The sequence below is a fragment of the Oncorhynchus mykiss genome, unplaced genomic scaffold, assembly GCF_013265735.2.
Source record: "Oncorhynchus mykiss isolate Arlee unplaced genomic scaffold, USDA_OmykA_1.1 un_scaffold_87, whole genome shotgun sequence".
NCBI lineage: Eukaryota > Metazoa > Chordata > Actinopteri > Salmoniformes > Salmonidae > Oncorhynchus > Oncorhynchus mykiss.
Window position 1 is genome coordinate 2421833 of NW_023493659.1, and position 15000 is coordinate 2436832.

The 15000-nt window shown below is 48.4% G+C and overlaps 1 protein-coding gene across 1 annotated transcript in view; it reads left to right on the forward strand.

The window, feature by feature from the left end:
• The window catches only part of LOC118947013 (neurotrypsin-like), a 51426-nt gene that overhangs the window by 22694 nt on the left and 13732 nt on the right, over window positions 1–15000 (forward strand). Inside the window, 1 exon segment of the mRNA XM_036972013.1 lies at window positions 13889–14098. Within this exon segment, the coding sequence (XP_036827908.1) occupies window positions 13889–14098 (210 nt within the window).

Here is a 15000-nt window from a genome sequence, read left to right on the forward strand (position 1 = left end):
ATTCTCTCTCCCTCTGTTTTAGTCTACACTTCATCATGTTTTTCAGAGCAGGGCATTCCTCCGTGTCACGCTACACGCTACAATTTACACGGAACACACACACGTGTGTGACTTGGGCCAAGTGGACTGGTAGACTGTAGTCTGATACTGACACACACACACACACACACACACACACACACACACACACACACACACACACGTTAAATCATTATGAAACACATAAGCTGTAGAACACATTCTGTAAGGTGAGCCTGTGTTTATTTTTCTCTCTACTTTGAGGCTGAAACTCTCCAGTGAGCAAATGGTGAGGAGTGTTTAGTGGTGTTGAGGAGTGTTTAGTGGTGGTGAGGTGTGTTTAGTGGTGTTGAGGAGTGTTTAGTGGTGTTGAGGAGTGTTTAGTGGTGGTGAGGAGTGTTTAGTAGTGTTGAGGAGTGTTTAGTGGTGGTGAGGTGTGTTTAGTGGTGTTGAGGAGTGTTTAGTGGTGTTGAGGAGTGTTTAGTGGTGGTGAGGAGTGTTTAGTAGTGTTGAGGAGTGTTTAGTGGTGGTGAGGAGTGTTTAGTGGTGTTGAGGAGTGTTTAGTGGTGGTGAGGAGTGTTTAGTGGTGGTGAGGAGTGTTTAGTGGTGTTGAGGAGTGTTTAGTGGTGGTGGGGAGTGTTTAGTGGTGGTGAGGAGTGTTTAGTAGTGTTGAGGAGTGTTTAGTGGTGGTGAGGAGTGTTTAGTGGTGTTGAGGAGTGTTTAGTGGTGGTGAGGAGTGTTTAGTGGTGTTGAGGAGTGTTTAGTGGTGGTGAGGAGTGTTTAGTGGTGTTGAGGAGTGTTTAGTGGTGTTGAGTAGTGTTTAGTGGTGTTGAGAAGTGTTTAGTAGTGTTGAGGAGTGTTTAGTGGTGGTGAGGAGTGTTTAGTGGTGTTGAGGAGTGTTTAGTGGTGTTGAGGAGTGTTTAGTGGTGGTGAGGAGTGTTTAGTGGTGTTGAGGAGTGTTTAGTGGTGTTGAGGAGTGTTTAGTAGTGTTGAGGAGTGTTTAGTGGTGTTGAGGAGTGTTTAGTAGTGTTGAGGAGTGTTTAGTGGTGGTGGGGAGTGTTTAGTGGTGTTGAGGAGTGTTTAGTAGTGTTGAGGAGTGTTTAGTGGTGGTGAGGAGTGTTTAGTGGTGTTGAGGAGTGTTTAGTAGTGTTGAGGAGTGTTTAGTGGTGGTGAGGAGTGTTTAGTGGTGTTGAGGAGTGTTTAGTAGTGTTGAGGAGTGTTTAGTGGTGTTGAGGAGTGTTTAGTGGTGTTGAGGTGTGTTTAGTAGTGTTTAGTGGTGTTGAGGAGTGTTTAGTGGTGGTGAGGAGTGTTTAGTGGTGTTGAGGAGTGTTTAGTAGTGTTGAGGTGTGTTTAGTGGTGTTGAGTAGTGTTTAGTGGTGGTGAGGAGTGTTTAGTAGTGTTGAGGAGTGTTTAGTGGTGAGGAGTGTTTAGTGGTGTTGAGGAGTGTTTAGTAGTGTTGAGGAGTGTTTAGTGGTGTTGAGGTGTGTTTAGTGGTGAGGAGTGTTTAGTGGTGTTGAGGAGTGTTTAGTGGTGTTGAGGAGTGTTTAGTGGTGTTGAGGTGTGTTTAGTGGTGTTGAGGAGTGTTTAGTGGTGGTGAGGAGTGTTTAGTGGTATTGAGGAGTGTTTAGTGGTGGTGAGGAGTGTTTAGTAGTGTTGAGGAGTGTTTAGTAGTGTTGAGGAGTGTTTAGTGGTGTTGAGGTGTGTTTAGTGGTGTTGAGGAGTGTTTAGTAGTGTTGAGGAGTGTTTAGTGGTGGTGAGGAGTGTTTAGTGGTGTTGAGAAGTGTTTAGTAGTGTTGAGGAGTGTTTAGTGGTGGTGAGGAGTGTTTAGTGATGGTGAGGAGTGTTTAGTGGTGTTGAGGAGTGTTTAGTGGTGTTGAGGAGTGTTTAGTAGTGTTGAGGAGTGTTTAGTGGTGGTGAGGAGTGTTTAGTGGTGTTGAGGAGTGTTTAGTGGTGGTGAGGTGTGTTTAGAGGTGTTTAGTAGTGTTGAGGTGTGTTTAGTAGTGTTGAGGTGTGTTTAGTGGTGTTGAGGTGTGTTTAGTGGTGTTGAGGTGTGTTTAGTGGTGTTGAGGAGTGTTTAGTGGTGGTGAGGAGTGTTTAGTGGTGTTGAGGAGTGTTTAGTGGTGTTGAGGTGTGTTTAGTGGTGTTGAGGAGTGTTTAGTGGTGGTGAGGAGTGTTTAGTGGTGGTGAGGAGTGTTTAGTGGTGTTGAGGAGTGTTTAGTGGTGTTGAGGAGTGTTTAGTAGTGTTGAGGAGTGTTTAGTGGTGTTGAGGTGTGTTTAGTGGTGTTGAGGAGTGTTTAGTGGTGTTGAGGAGTGTTTAGTGGTGTTGAGGTGTGTTTAGTAGTGTTTAGTGATGGTGAGGAGTGTTTAGTGGTGTTGAGGAGTGTTTAGTAGTGTTGAGGAGTGTTTAGTAGTGTTGAGGAGTGTTCAGTGGTGTTGAGGTGTGTTTAGTAGTGTTTAGTGGTGGTGAGGGGTGTTTAGAGGTGTTTAGTGGTGTTGAGGGGTGTTTAGTAGTGTTGAGGTGTGTTTAGAGGCGGTGAGGTGTGTTGACATGTGTTGAGGTGTGTTTAGTGGTGTTGAGGCGTGTTTAGTGGTGTTGAGGTGTGTTTAATAGTGTTTAGTGGTGTTGAGGAGTGTTTAGTGGTGTTAAGGAGTGTTTAGAGGTGGTGAGGTGTGTTGACGTGTGTTGAGGTGTGTTTAGTGGTGTTGAGGTGTTGAGGAGTGTTTAGTGGTGGTGAGGTGTGTTTAGAGGTGGTGAGGTGTGTTGACGTGTGTTGAGGTGTGTTTAGTGGTGTTGAGGCGTGTTTAGTAGTGTTGAGGAGTGTTTAGTGGTGTTGAGGTGTGTTTAGTAAAGTTGAGGTGTGTTTAGTGGTGTTGAGGTGTGTGTAGTGGTGTTGAGGTGTTGAGGAGTGTTTAGTACTGTTGAGGTGTGTGTAGTAGTGTTAAGGTGTGTTTAGTGGTGTTGAGGTGTTTTTAGTGGTGTTGAGGCGTGTTTAGTGGTGTTGAGGTGTGTTTAGTGGTGTTGAGGTGTGTTTAGTGGGGTTGAGGTGTGTTTAGTGGTGTTTAGTAGTGTTCAGAGGTGTTGAGGTAGTGAGGCGTGTTTAGTGGTGTTGAGGTGTGTTTAGTGGTGTTGAGGTGTGTTTTGTGGGGTTGAGGTGTGTTTAGTGGTGTTGAGGTGTGTTTAGTGGTGTTGAGGTGTGTTTAGTAGTGTTGAGGTGTGTTTAGTGGTGGTGAGGAGTGTTTAGTAGTGTTGAGGTGTGTGTAGTAGTGTTAAGGGGTGTTTAGTGGTGGTGAGGTGTGTTTAGTGGTGTTGAGGGGTGTTTAGTGGTGTTGAGGCGTGTTTAGTGGTGTTGAGTTTTGTTTAGTGGTGTTGAGGTGTGTTTAGTGGTGTTGAGGCGTGTTTAGTTGTGTTGAGGTGTGTTTAGTGGTGTTGAGGTGTGTTTATTGGGGTTGAGGTGTGTTTAGTGGTGTTGAGGTGTGTTTAGTGGTGTTGAGGTGTGTTTAGTGGGGTTGAGGTGTGTTTAGTGGTGTTGAGGTGTGTTTAGTGGTGTTGAGGCGTGTTTAGTGGTGTTGAGGTGTTGAGGTGTGTTTAGTGGTGTTGAGGAGTGTTTAGTGGGGTTGAGGTGTGTTTAGTGGTGTTGAGGTGTGTTTAGTGGTGTTAAGGTGTGTTTAGTGGTGTTGAGGCGTGTTTAGTGGTGTTGAGGTATGTTTAGAGGTGTTGAGGTGTGTGTAGTAGTGTTGAGGTGTGTTGAGGTGTTAATAGTAGTGTTGAGGTGTGTTTAGTGGTGTTGAGGTGTGTTTAGTGGTGTTGAGGTGTGTTTAGTGGTGTTGAGGGGTGTTTAGTGATGTTGAGGTGTGTTTAGTGGTGTTGAGGTGTGTTTAGTGGTGTTGAGGTGTGTTTAGGTGTGTTTAGTGGTGTTGAGGTGTGTTTAGTGGTGTTGAGGCGTGTTTAGTGGGGTTGAGGAGTGTTTAGAGGTGTTGAGGTGTGTTTAATGGTGTTGAGGAGTGTTTAGTGATGTTGAGGTGTGTTTATTGGTGTTGAGGTGTGTTTAGTGGTGTTGAGGTGTTGAGGTGTGTTTAGTGGTGATGAGGGGTGTTTAGTGATGATGTGGTGTGTTTAGTGGTGTTGAGGTGTGTTTAGTGGTGTTGAGGTGTTGAGGTGTGTTTAGTGGTGTTGAGGGGTGTTTAGAGGTGTTGAGGTGTGTTTAGTGGTGTTGAGGTGTGTTTAGTGGTGTTGAGGTGTGTTTAGTGGTGTTGAGGCGTGTTTAGTGGTGTTGAGGTGTGTTTAGGTGTGTTTAGTGGTGTTGAGGTGTGTTTAGTGGTGTTGAGGCGTGTTTAGTGGTTTTGAGGAGTGTTTAGAGGTTTTGAGGTGTGTTTAGTGGTGTTGAGGTGTGTTTAGTGATGTGTTGAGGTGTTGAGGTGTGTTTAGTGGTGTTGAGGTGTGCTTAGTGGTGTGGAGGTGTGTTTAGTGGTGTTGAGGGGTGTTTAGTGGTGTTGAGGTGTGTTTAGTGGTGTTGAGGTGTGTTTAGTGGTGTGTTGAGTTGTTGAGGTGTGTTTAGGTGTGTTTGGTGGTGTTGAGGAGTGTTTAGTGGTGTGTTGAGTTGTCGAGGTGTGTTTAGGTGTGTTTAGTGGTGTTGAGGTGTGTTTAGGTGTGTTGAGGTGTGTTTAGTGGTGTTGAGGTGTGTTTAGGTGTGTTGAGGTGTGTTTAGTGGTGTTCAGGTGTTGAGGAGTGTTTAGTGGTGTTGAGGTGTGTTTAGTGGTGTGTGTAGTAGTGATGAGGTGTGATGAGGTATGTGTAGTAGTGATGAGGTGTGTTGGGGAGTGTTGAGGTGTGTGTGGTAGTGTTGGGGTGTGTGTAGTAGTGTTGAGGTGTGTGTAGTAGTGTTGAGGTGTGTGTAGTAGTGTTGAGGTTTGTGTATTAGTGTTGAGGTGTGTTGGGGAGTGTTGAGGTGTTTTGGGGAGTGTTGAGGTGTGTGTAGTAGTGTTTAGGTGTGTGTAGTAGTGATGAGGTGTGTTGGGGAGTGTTGAGGTGTGTAGTAGTAGTGATGAGGTGGGTGTAGTAGTGTTGAGGTGTGTTGAGGTGTGTGTAGTAGTGTTGAGGTGTGTTGAGGTGTGTGTAGTGGTGTTGAGGTGTGTTTAGTGGTGTTGAGGTGTGTGTGGTAGTGTTGAGGTGTGTGTGGTAGTGTTGAGGTGTGTGTAGTATTGTTGAGGTGTGTGTAGTATTGTTGAGGTGTGTTGAGGTGTGTTGTGGCTGAACTTAAAGAAACATGGACTTTCATAAATATGGATTCCAGACATAATGTAATGTAGATGGTAGAATCGTTCATAATGTAGATTCTCCCTGTTAAGAAACCGTGTAGAATTGCAGGGGGGGGGGGGATTACAAATGCCAAATCTTTCTGGGGGAGGTTTCTATCAGGAGACATGCATCCCCCTCTCTCTCTGTGTCTCTCTGTGTCTGTCTGTCTCTGTGTCGCTCTGTGTCGCTCTGTCTCTCTCTGTGTCGCTCTGTCTCTCTCTGTCTCGCTCTGTGTCTCTGCCTCTCTCTGTGTCTCTGTCTCTCTCTGTGTCGCTCTGTCTGTCTCTCTCTGTCTCTCTGTGTGTCTGTCTGTCTCTGTGTTGCTCTGTCTCTCTCTGTTGCTCTCTGTGTCTCTGTCTCTCTCTGTGTCTCTGTCTCTCTCTGTGTCTCTCTGTCTCTCTCTGTGTCGCTCTGTCTCTCTCTGTGTCGCTCTGTCTGTCTCTCTCTGTCTCTCTCTGTGTCTCTCTGTCTCTCTCTGTGTCGCTCTGTCTCTCTGTGTCTCTGTCTCTCTCTCTGTGTCTCTGTCTCTCTCTCTGTCTCTCTCTGTCTGAAAGTATCTGCTCAGTAACATCTGTAGTGAATAAGGCAGACAGAGCAGAGCAGAGCGTGTCGTAGCCTTCTGGTTCAGCGAAAACAAATTACATACATCACACACACACACACACACACACACACACACACACACACACACACACACACACACACACACACACACACACACACACACACACACACAGAGAGAGATGAATGTGTCTCTGAGGCCTCAGTCAGGTTTTATTACTGACTCTAGGAACTCTAAGAATTTGGAGGACAGACAGACAGACATAATGTAATGTAGATGGTAGAATCTGGAGGACAGACAGACAGACAGACATAATGTAGATGGTACAGCATTGAGGTACCGCGTACGGTACCGCGTACCCCCTAGCAGCATTGAGGTACCGCGTACCCCCTAGCAGCATTGAGGTACCGCGTACGGTACCGCGTACCCCCTAGCAGCATTGAGGTACCGCGTACCCCCTAGCAGCATTGAGGTACCGCGTACGGTACCGCGTACCCCCTAGCAGCATTGAGGTACCGCGTACCCCCTAGCAGCATTGAGGTACCGCGTACCCCCTAGCAGCATTGAGGTACCGCGTACCCCCTAGCAGCATTGAGGTACCACGTACCCTCTATTAGCATTGAGGTACCGCGTACCCCCTAGCAGCATTGAGGTACCGCGTACGTTAGCGCGTACCCACTAGCAGCATTTTAGCCAAAGACTGTTATACTAGCTGTCCAGTCTGTGTTTTTCTAAATGTGCAATAAACAATAAACACAATTTATGTAAGGCTAACATGCTGTTGAAACAGTGTTCATAACTATTCAACTGTTCTGCCTTGTTAGCTTGCAAAATAGATCCACGTTGGCTAAACAAAGAAATATAAAAGATTAGCTGGCTAATCACTAGCACGTGGGCTTGAGAGAGATTGTGTATGAGGCCTGTGTTAATTTTCTACAGCCTAATGCCTGCTACATTAAGTTAGTCATTACTAGTGAATGTGCAGTATGCATATTTCTATTTACATTTGTTACAAAAAAAGGGCATTTTCGCAGACAGATCGGTGATTATTGCAACAAAAGAAAGCAGGTTTAAACTATTTTGATAAAAATAATGAATTTCTCAGTGGGTCTCATGGTTGTGGAAGGCTTATATTCAGCCTCGGTTTAACTTCCCTGAATTCATTGGATTACTGCTGACTGTTTGAAGTGTATTTGACCTTTTAATTGTACAACGCTTATTTACATAAAAAAAAATTGGAGAAAAATATTGTGATTTGAAAGGGAGGAGACGGCCGTGGGATTTGACAGGAGGAGCAGACGGCCGTGGGATTTGACAGGGAGGAGACGGCCGTGGGATTTGACAGGAGGAGCAGACGGCCGTGGGATTTGACAGGGAGGAGACGGCCGTGGGGTTTGACAGGAGGAGCAGACGGCCGTGGGATTTGACAGGGAGGAGACGGCCGTGGGGTTTGACAGGGAGGAGACGGCCGTGGGGTTTGACAGGAGGAGCAGACGGCCGTGGGATTTGACAGGGAGGAGACGGCCGTGGGGTTTGACAGGGAGGAGACGGCCGTGGGGTTTGACAGGGAGGAGACGGCCGTGGGATTTGACAGGGAGGAGACGGCCGTGGGATTTGACAGGGAGGAGACGGCCGTGGGGTTTGACAGGGAGGAGACGGCCGTGGGGTTTGACAGGGAGGAGACGGCCGTGGGATTTGACAGGGAGGAGACGGCCGTGGGATTTGACAGGGAGGAGACGGCCGTGGGATTTGACAGGGAGGAGACGGCCGTGGGATTTGACACGGAGGAGACGGCCGTGGGATTTGACAGGGAGGAGACGGCCGTGGGGTTTGACAGGGAGGAGACGGCCGTGGGATTTGACAGGGAGGAGACGGCCGTGGGATTTGACAGGGAGGAGACGGCCATGGGGTTTGACAGGAGGAGCAGACGGCCGTGGGATTTGACAGGGAGGAGACGGCCGTGGGGTTTGACAGGAGGAGCAGACGGCCGTGGGATTTGACAGGGAGGAGACGGCCGTGGGGTTTGACAGGAGGAGCAGACGGCCGTGGGATTTGACAGGGCGGAGGAGACGGCCGTGGGGTTTGACAGGGAGGAGACGGCCGTGGGGTTTGACACGGAGGAGACGGCCGTGGGATTTGACAGGGAGGAGACGGCCGTGGGGTTTGACAGGGAGGAGACGGCCGTGGGGTTTGACAGGGAGGAGACGGCCGTGGGTTTGACACGGAGGAGACGGCCGTGGGGTTTGACACGGAGGAGACGGCCGTGGGATTTGACAGAGAGGAGACGGCCGTGGGGTTTGACAGGAGGAGACGGCCGTGGGGTTTGACACGGAGGAGACGGCCGTGGGGTTTGACACGGAGGAGGAGATGGCCGTGGGGTTTGACACGGAGGAGGAGACGGCCATGGGGTTTGACACGGAGGAGGAGACGGCCGTGGGGTTTGACACGGAGTAGTAGACGGCCGTGGGGTTTGACAGGGAGGAGACGGCCGTGGGGTTTGACAGGAGGAGCAGACGGCCGTGGGATTTGACAGGGAGGAGACGGCCGTGGGGTTTGACAGGAGGAGCAGACGGCCGTGGGATTTGACAGGGCGGAGGAGACGGCCGTGGGGTTTGACAGGGAGGAGACGGCCGTGGGGTTTGACACGGAGGAGACGGCCGTGGGATTTGACAGGGAGGAGACGGCCGTGGGGTTTGACAGGGAGGAGACGGCCGTGGGGTTTGACAGGGAGGAGACGGCCGTGGGTTTGACACGGAGGAGACGGCCGTGGGGTTTGACACGGAGGAGACGGCCGTGGGATTTGACAGAGAGGAGACGGCCGTGGGGTTTGACAGGAGGAGACGGCCGTGGGGTTTGACACGGAGGAGACGGCCGTGGGGTTTGACACGGAGGAGGAGATGGCCGTGGGGTTTGACACGGAGGAGGAGACGGCCATGGGGTTTGACACGGAGGAGGAGACGGCCGTGGGGTTTGACACGGAGTAGTAGACGGCCGTGGGGTTTGACACGGAGAAGGAGACGGCCGTGGGGTTTGACACGGAGGAGTAGACGGCCGTGGGGTTTGACACGGAGGAGGAGACGGCCGTGGGGTTTGACACGGAGGAGTAGACGGCCGTGGGGTTTGACACGGAGGAGGAGACGGCTGTGGGGTTTGACACGGAGGAGGAGACGGCCGTGGGGTTTGACAGGAGGAGGAGAAGGCCGTGGGGTTTGACACGGAGGAGGAGACGGCCGTGGGGTTTGACACGGAGGAGGAGACGGCCGTGGGGTTTGACACGGAGGAGGAGACGGCCGTGGGGTTTGACACGGAGGAGGAGACGGCCGTGGGGTTTGACAGGTGGAGGAGAAGGCCGTGGGGTTTGACACGGAGGAGGAGACGGCCGTGGGGTTTGACACGGAGGAGGAGACGGCCGTGGGGTTTGACACGGAGGAGGAGACGGCCGTGGGGTTTGACACGGAGGAGCAGACGGCCGTGGGGTTTGACAGGAGGAGGAGAAGGCCGTGGGGTTTGACACGGAGGAGCAGAAGGCCATGGGGTTTGACAGGAGGAGGAGACGGCCGTGGGATTTGACAGGGAGGAGGAGACGGCCGTGGGGTTTGACACGGAGGAGACGGCCGTGGGGTTTGACACGGAGGAGACGGCCGTGGGATTTGACAGGGAGGAGACGGCCGTGGGATTTGACAGGGAGGAGACGGCCGTGGGGTTTGACAGGGAGGAGACGGCCGTGGGGTTTGACAGGGAGGAGACGGCCGTGGGGTTTGACAGGGAGGAGACGGCCGTGGTTTTGACACGGAGGAGACGGCCGTGGGGTTTGACACGGAGGAGACGGCCGTGGGATTTGACAGAGAGGAGACGGCCGTGGGGTTTGACAGGAGGAGACGGCCGTGGGGTTTGACACGGAGGAGACGGCCGTGGGGTTTGACACGGAGGAGACGGCCGTGGGATTTGACAGGGAGGAGACGGCCGTGGGATTTGACAGGGAGGAGACGGCTGTGGGGTTTGACAGGGAGGAGACGGCCGTGGGGTTTGACAGGGAGGAGACGGCCGTGGGGTTTGACAGGGAGGAGACGGCCGTGGGTTTGACACGGAGGAGACGGCCGTGGGGTTTGACACGGAGGAGACGGCCGTGGGATTTGACAGAGAGGAGACGGCCGTGGGGTTTGACAGGAGGAGACGGCCGTGGGGTTTGACAAGGAGGAGGAGACGGCCGTGGGGTTTGACACGGAGGAGGAGACGGCCGTGGGGTTTGACACAGAGGAGGAGACGGCCGTGGGGTTTGACACGGAGGAGGAGACGGCCGTGGGGTTTGACACGGAGGAGTAGACGGCCGTGGGGTTTGACACGGAGGAAGAGACGGCCGTGGGGTTTGACAGGAGGAGGAGAAGGCCGTGGGGTTTGACACGGAGGAGCAGACGGCCGTGGGGTTTGACACGGAGGAGTAGACGGCCGTGGGGTTTGACACGGAGGAGGAGACGGCCGTGGGGTTTGACACGGAGGAGGAGACGGCCGTGGGGTTTGACAGGAGGAGGAGAAGGCCGTGGGGTTTGACACGGAGGAGGAGACGGCCGTGGGGTTTGACACGGAGGAGGAGACGGCCGTGGGGTTTGACACGGAGGAGGAGACGGCCGTGGGGTTTGACACGGAGGAGGAGACGGCCGTGGGGTTTGACACGGAGGAGTAGACGGCCGTGGGGTTTGACACGGAGGAGGAGACGGCCGTGGGGTTTGACACGGAGGAGGAGACGTCCGTGGGGTTTGACAGGAGGAGGAGAAGGCCGTGGGGTTTGACACGGAGGAGGAGACGGCCGTGGGGTTTGACACGGAGGAGGAGACGGCCGTGGGGTTTGACACGGAGGAGGAGACGGCCGTGGGGTTTGACACGGAGGAGCAGACGGCCGTGGGGTTTGACACGGAGGAGGAGAAGGCCGTGGGGTTTGACACGGAGGAGCAGAAGGCCGTGGGGTTTGACACGGAGGAGCAGACGGCCGTGGGGTTTGACACGGAGGAGGAGACGGCCGTGGGGTTTGACACGGAGGAGGAGACGGCCGTGGGGTTTGACACGGAGGAGCAGACGGCCGTGGGGTTTGACAGGAGGAGGAGAAGGCCGTGGGGTTTGACACGGAGGAGGAGAAGGCCGTGGGGTTTGACACGGAGGAGCAGACGGCCGTGGGGTTTGACAGGAGGAGGAGAAGGCCGTGGGGTTTGACACGGAGGAGGAGACGGCCGTGGGGTTTGACACGGAGGAGGAGACGGCCGTGGGGTTTGACACGGAGGAGGAGACGGCCGTGGGGTTTGACACGGAGGAGGAGACGGCCGTGGGGTTTGACACGGAGGAGTAGACGGCCGTGGGGTTTGACACGGAGGAGGAGACGGCCGTGGGGTTTGAAAACCATGTTTTGAGGCTTGTTTAGTGTTTGCAAACATTTGAAGTAAAACAAGAGTATACGTTGGAGGTGTGACAAGTTATATTCTTTTAAGAATCGATGCCTATATCATAAATGTATAAGTCCCAAAAAAAGGATGTGGCAACTAAGGATTCTAGCCGATAAGGAAATAGACGCCCGTCTCAAATAGAATCCTGTCTCCGGTTGTGTTCAGTGATTGAAGGAAATAAACGCCCAGGCTATTGAAGTTTTATGGTAGTAGTAAACGATAACAGTTACTTACAATGATGATTCAGTTAGTTACAATGATGATTCAGTTACTTACAATGATGATTCAGTTAGTTACAATGATGATTCAGTTACTTACAATGATGATTCAGTTAGTTACAATGATGATTCAGTTAGTTACAATGATGATTCAGTTAGTTACAATGATGATTCAGTTAGTTACAATGATGATTCAGTTAGTTACAATGATGATTCAGTTAGTTACAATGATGATTTAGTTAGTTACAGTGATGATTCAGTTAGTTACAATGATGATTCAGTTAGTTACAATGATGATTCAGTTAGTTACAATGATGATTCAGTTACAATGATGATTTAGTTAGTTACAATGATGATTCAGTTAGTTACGATGATGATTCAGTTAATTACAATGATGATTCAGTTAGTTACAATGATGATTCAGTTAGTTACAATGATGATTCAGTTACTTACAATGATGATTCAGTTAGTTACAGTGATGATTCAGTTAGTTACAATGATGATTCAGTTAGTTACAATGATGATTCAGTTAGTTACAATGATGATTCAGTTACAATGATGATTTAGTTAGTTACAATGATGATTCAGTTAGTTACGATGATGATTCAGTTAGTTACAATGATGATTCAGTTAGTTACAATGATGATTCAGTTAGTTACAATGATGATTCAGTTACTTACGATGATGATTCAGTTAGTTACAATGATGATTCAGTTAGTTACAATGATGATTCAGTTAGTTACAATCATGATTCAGTTAGTTACAATGATGATTCAGTTAGTTACAATGATGATTCAGTTAGTTACAATGATGATTTAGTTAGTTACAATGATGATTCAGTTACAATGATGATTCAGTTAGTTACAATGATGATTCAGTTAGTTACATTGATGATTCGGTTAGTTACAATGATGATTCAGTTAGTTACAATGATGATTCAGTTACAATGATGATTTAGTTAGTTACAATGATGATTTAGTTACAATGATGATTTAGTTAGTTACAATGATGATTCAGTTACAATGATGATTTAGTTAGTTACAATGATGATTTAGTTACAATGATGATTTAGTTAGTTACAATGATGATTCAGTTAGTTACAATGATGATTTAGTTAGTTACAATGATGATTCAGTTAGTTACAATGATGATTCAGTTACAATGATGATTCAGTTAGTTACAATGATGATTTAGTTAGTTGCAATGATGATTTAGTTAGTTACAATGATGATTTAGTTAGTTACAATGATGATTCAGTTAGTTACAATGATGATTCAGTTAGTTACAATGATGATTCAGTTAGTTACAATGATGATTTAGTTAGTTAAAATGATGATTCAGTTAGTTACAATGATGATTTAGTTACAATGATGATTCAGTTAGTTACAATGATGATTCAGTTAGTTACAATGATGATTTAGTTAGTTACAATGATGATTCAGTTAGTTACAATGATGATTCAGTTAGTTACAATGATGATTCAGTTAGTTACAGTGATGATTCAGTTAGTTACAATGATGATTCAGTTAGTTACAATGATGATTCAGTTACAATGATGATTTAGTTAGTTACAATGATGATTCAGTTAGTTACAATGATGATTCAGTTAGTTACAATGATGATTCAGTTACAATGATGATTTAGTTAGTTACAATGATGATTTAGTTAGTTACAATGATGATTTAGTTAGTTACAATGATGATTCAGTTGGTAGACCTATGATGATTCAGTTAGTTACAATGATGATTCAGTTACAATGATGATTTAGTTAGTTACAATGATGATTTAGTTAGTTACAATGATGATTTAGTTAGTTACAATGATGATTCAGTTGGTAGACCTATGATTATTCAGTTAGTTACAATGATGATTCATAGTTGATTCAACCGTACCATAGTTGATTCAACGGTATCATAGTTGATTCAGCCGTATCGTAGTTGATTCAACCGTATCGTAGTTGATTCAACCGTATCGTAGTTGATTCAACCGTATCGTAGTTGATTCAACCGTATCGTAGTTGATTCAACGGTATCATAGTTGATTCAACCGTATCGTAGTTGATTCAACCGTATCGTAGTTGATTCAACCGTATCGTAGTTGATTCAACGGTATCATAGTTGATTCAGCCGTATCGTAGTTGATTCAACCGTACCATAGTTGATTCAACCGTATCGTAGTTGATTCAACCGTATCGTAGTTGATTCAACCGTATCGTAGTTGATTCAGCCGTATCGTAGTTGATTCAGCCGTATCGTAGTTGATTCATTGGTATCTTCAGTGTCTAAGTGTAACTCTGTTGTGTGGAAGTGTATTTTACACTCATCCACTCTGTCTGTCTGCGATGTTTGTGTGTCGTCTTCAGTGGAGTGGCGAAGGCCCGTGTGATGGCGTATTTTGGCGAGGGGGAGGGGCCTATCCATGTGGACAACGTGAAGTGTTCCGGCGAAGAGCGTTCATTGGTCGACTGCCTCAAACAGCCAACCGGGACGCATAACTGTCGCCATAGCGAAGATGCCGGGGTCATCTGTGACTACGGCCAATCACAGTTCAGCGACACAGAGGGCAAAGGTCAGTGACTGACTGTGTTCTGTCCTCTAGACTGATTGTGTCCTGTCCTCTAGACTGACTGTGTCCTGTCCACTAGACTGACTAGGTCCTGTCCACTAGACTGACTGTGTCCTGTCCTCTAGACTGACTGTGTCCTGTCCACTAGAATGACTGTGTCCTGTCCTCTAGACTGACTGTGTCCTGTCCTCTAGACTGACTGTGTCCTGTCCACTAGACTGACTGTGTCCTGTCCACTAGACTGACTGTGTCCTGTCCTCTAGACTGTCTGTCTGTGTTAGGTACGGTAGAGTCTGTGTCAGATCCTGTCTGTGTTAAGTACTAACTGTCTGTCTGTGTTAGATACTAACTGTCTGTCTGTGTTAGGTACTAACTGTCTGTCTGTGTTAGGTACGGTGGAGTCTGTGTCAGATCCTGTCTGTGTTAGATACTAACTGTCTGTCTGTGTTAGGTACGGTGGAGTCTGTGTTAGGTACTAACTGTCTGTCTGTGTTAGATACTAACTGTCTGTCTGTGTTAGGTACTAACGGTCCTGTCTGTGTTAGATACTAACTGTCTGTCTGTGTTAGATACTAACTGTCTGTCTGTGTTAGGTACTAACTGTCTGTCTGTGTTAGGTACTAACTGTCTGTCTGTGTTAGGTACTAACTGTCTGTCTGTGTTAGGTACTAACTGTCTGTCTGTGTTAGGTACGATGGAGTCTGTGTCAGATCCTGTCTGTGTTAGATACTAACTGTCTGTCTGTGTTAGGTACGGTGGAGTCTGTGTTAGGTACTAACTGTCTGTCTGTGTTAGATACTAACTGTCTGTCTGTGTTAGGTACTAACGGTCCTGTCTGTGTTAGATACTAACTGTCTGTCTGTGTTAGATACTAACTGTCTGTCTGTGTTAGGTACTAACTGTCTGTCT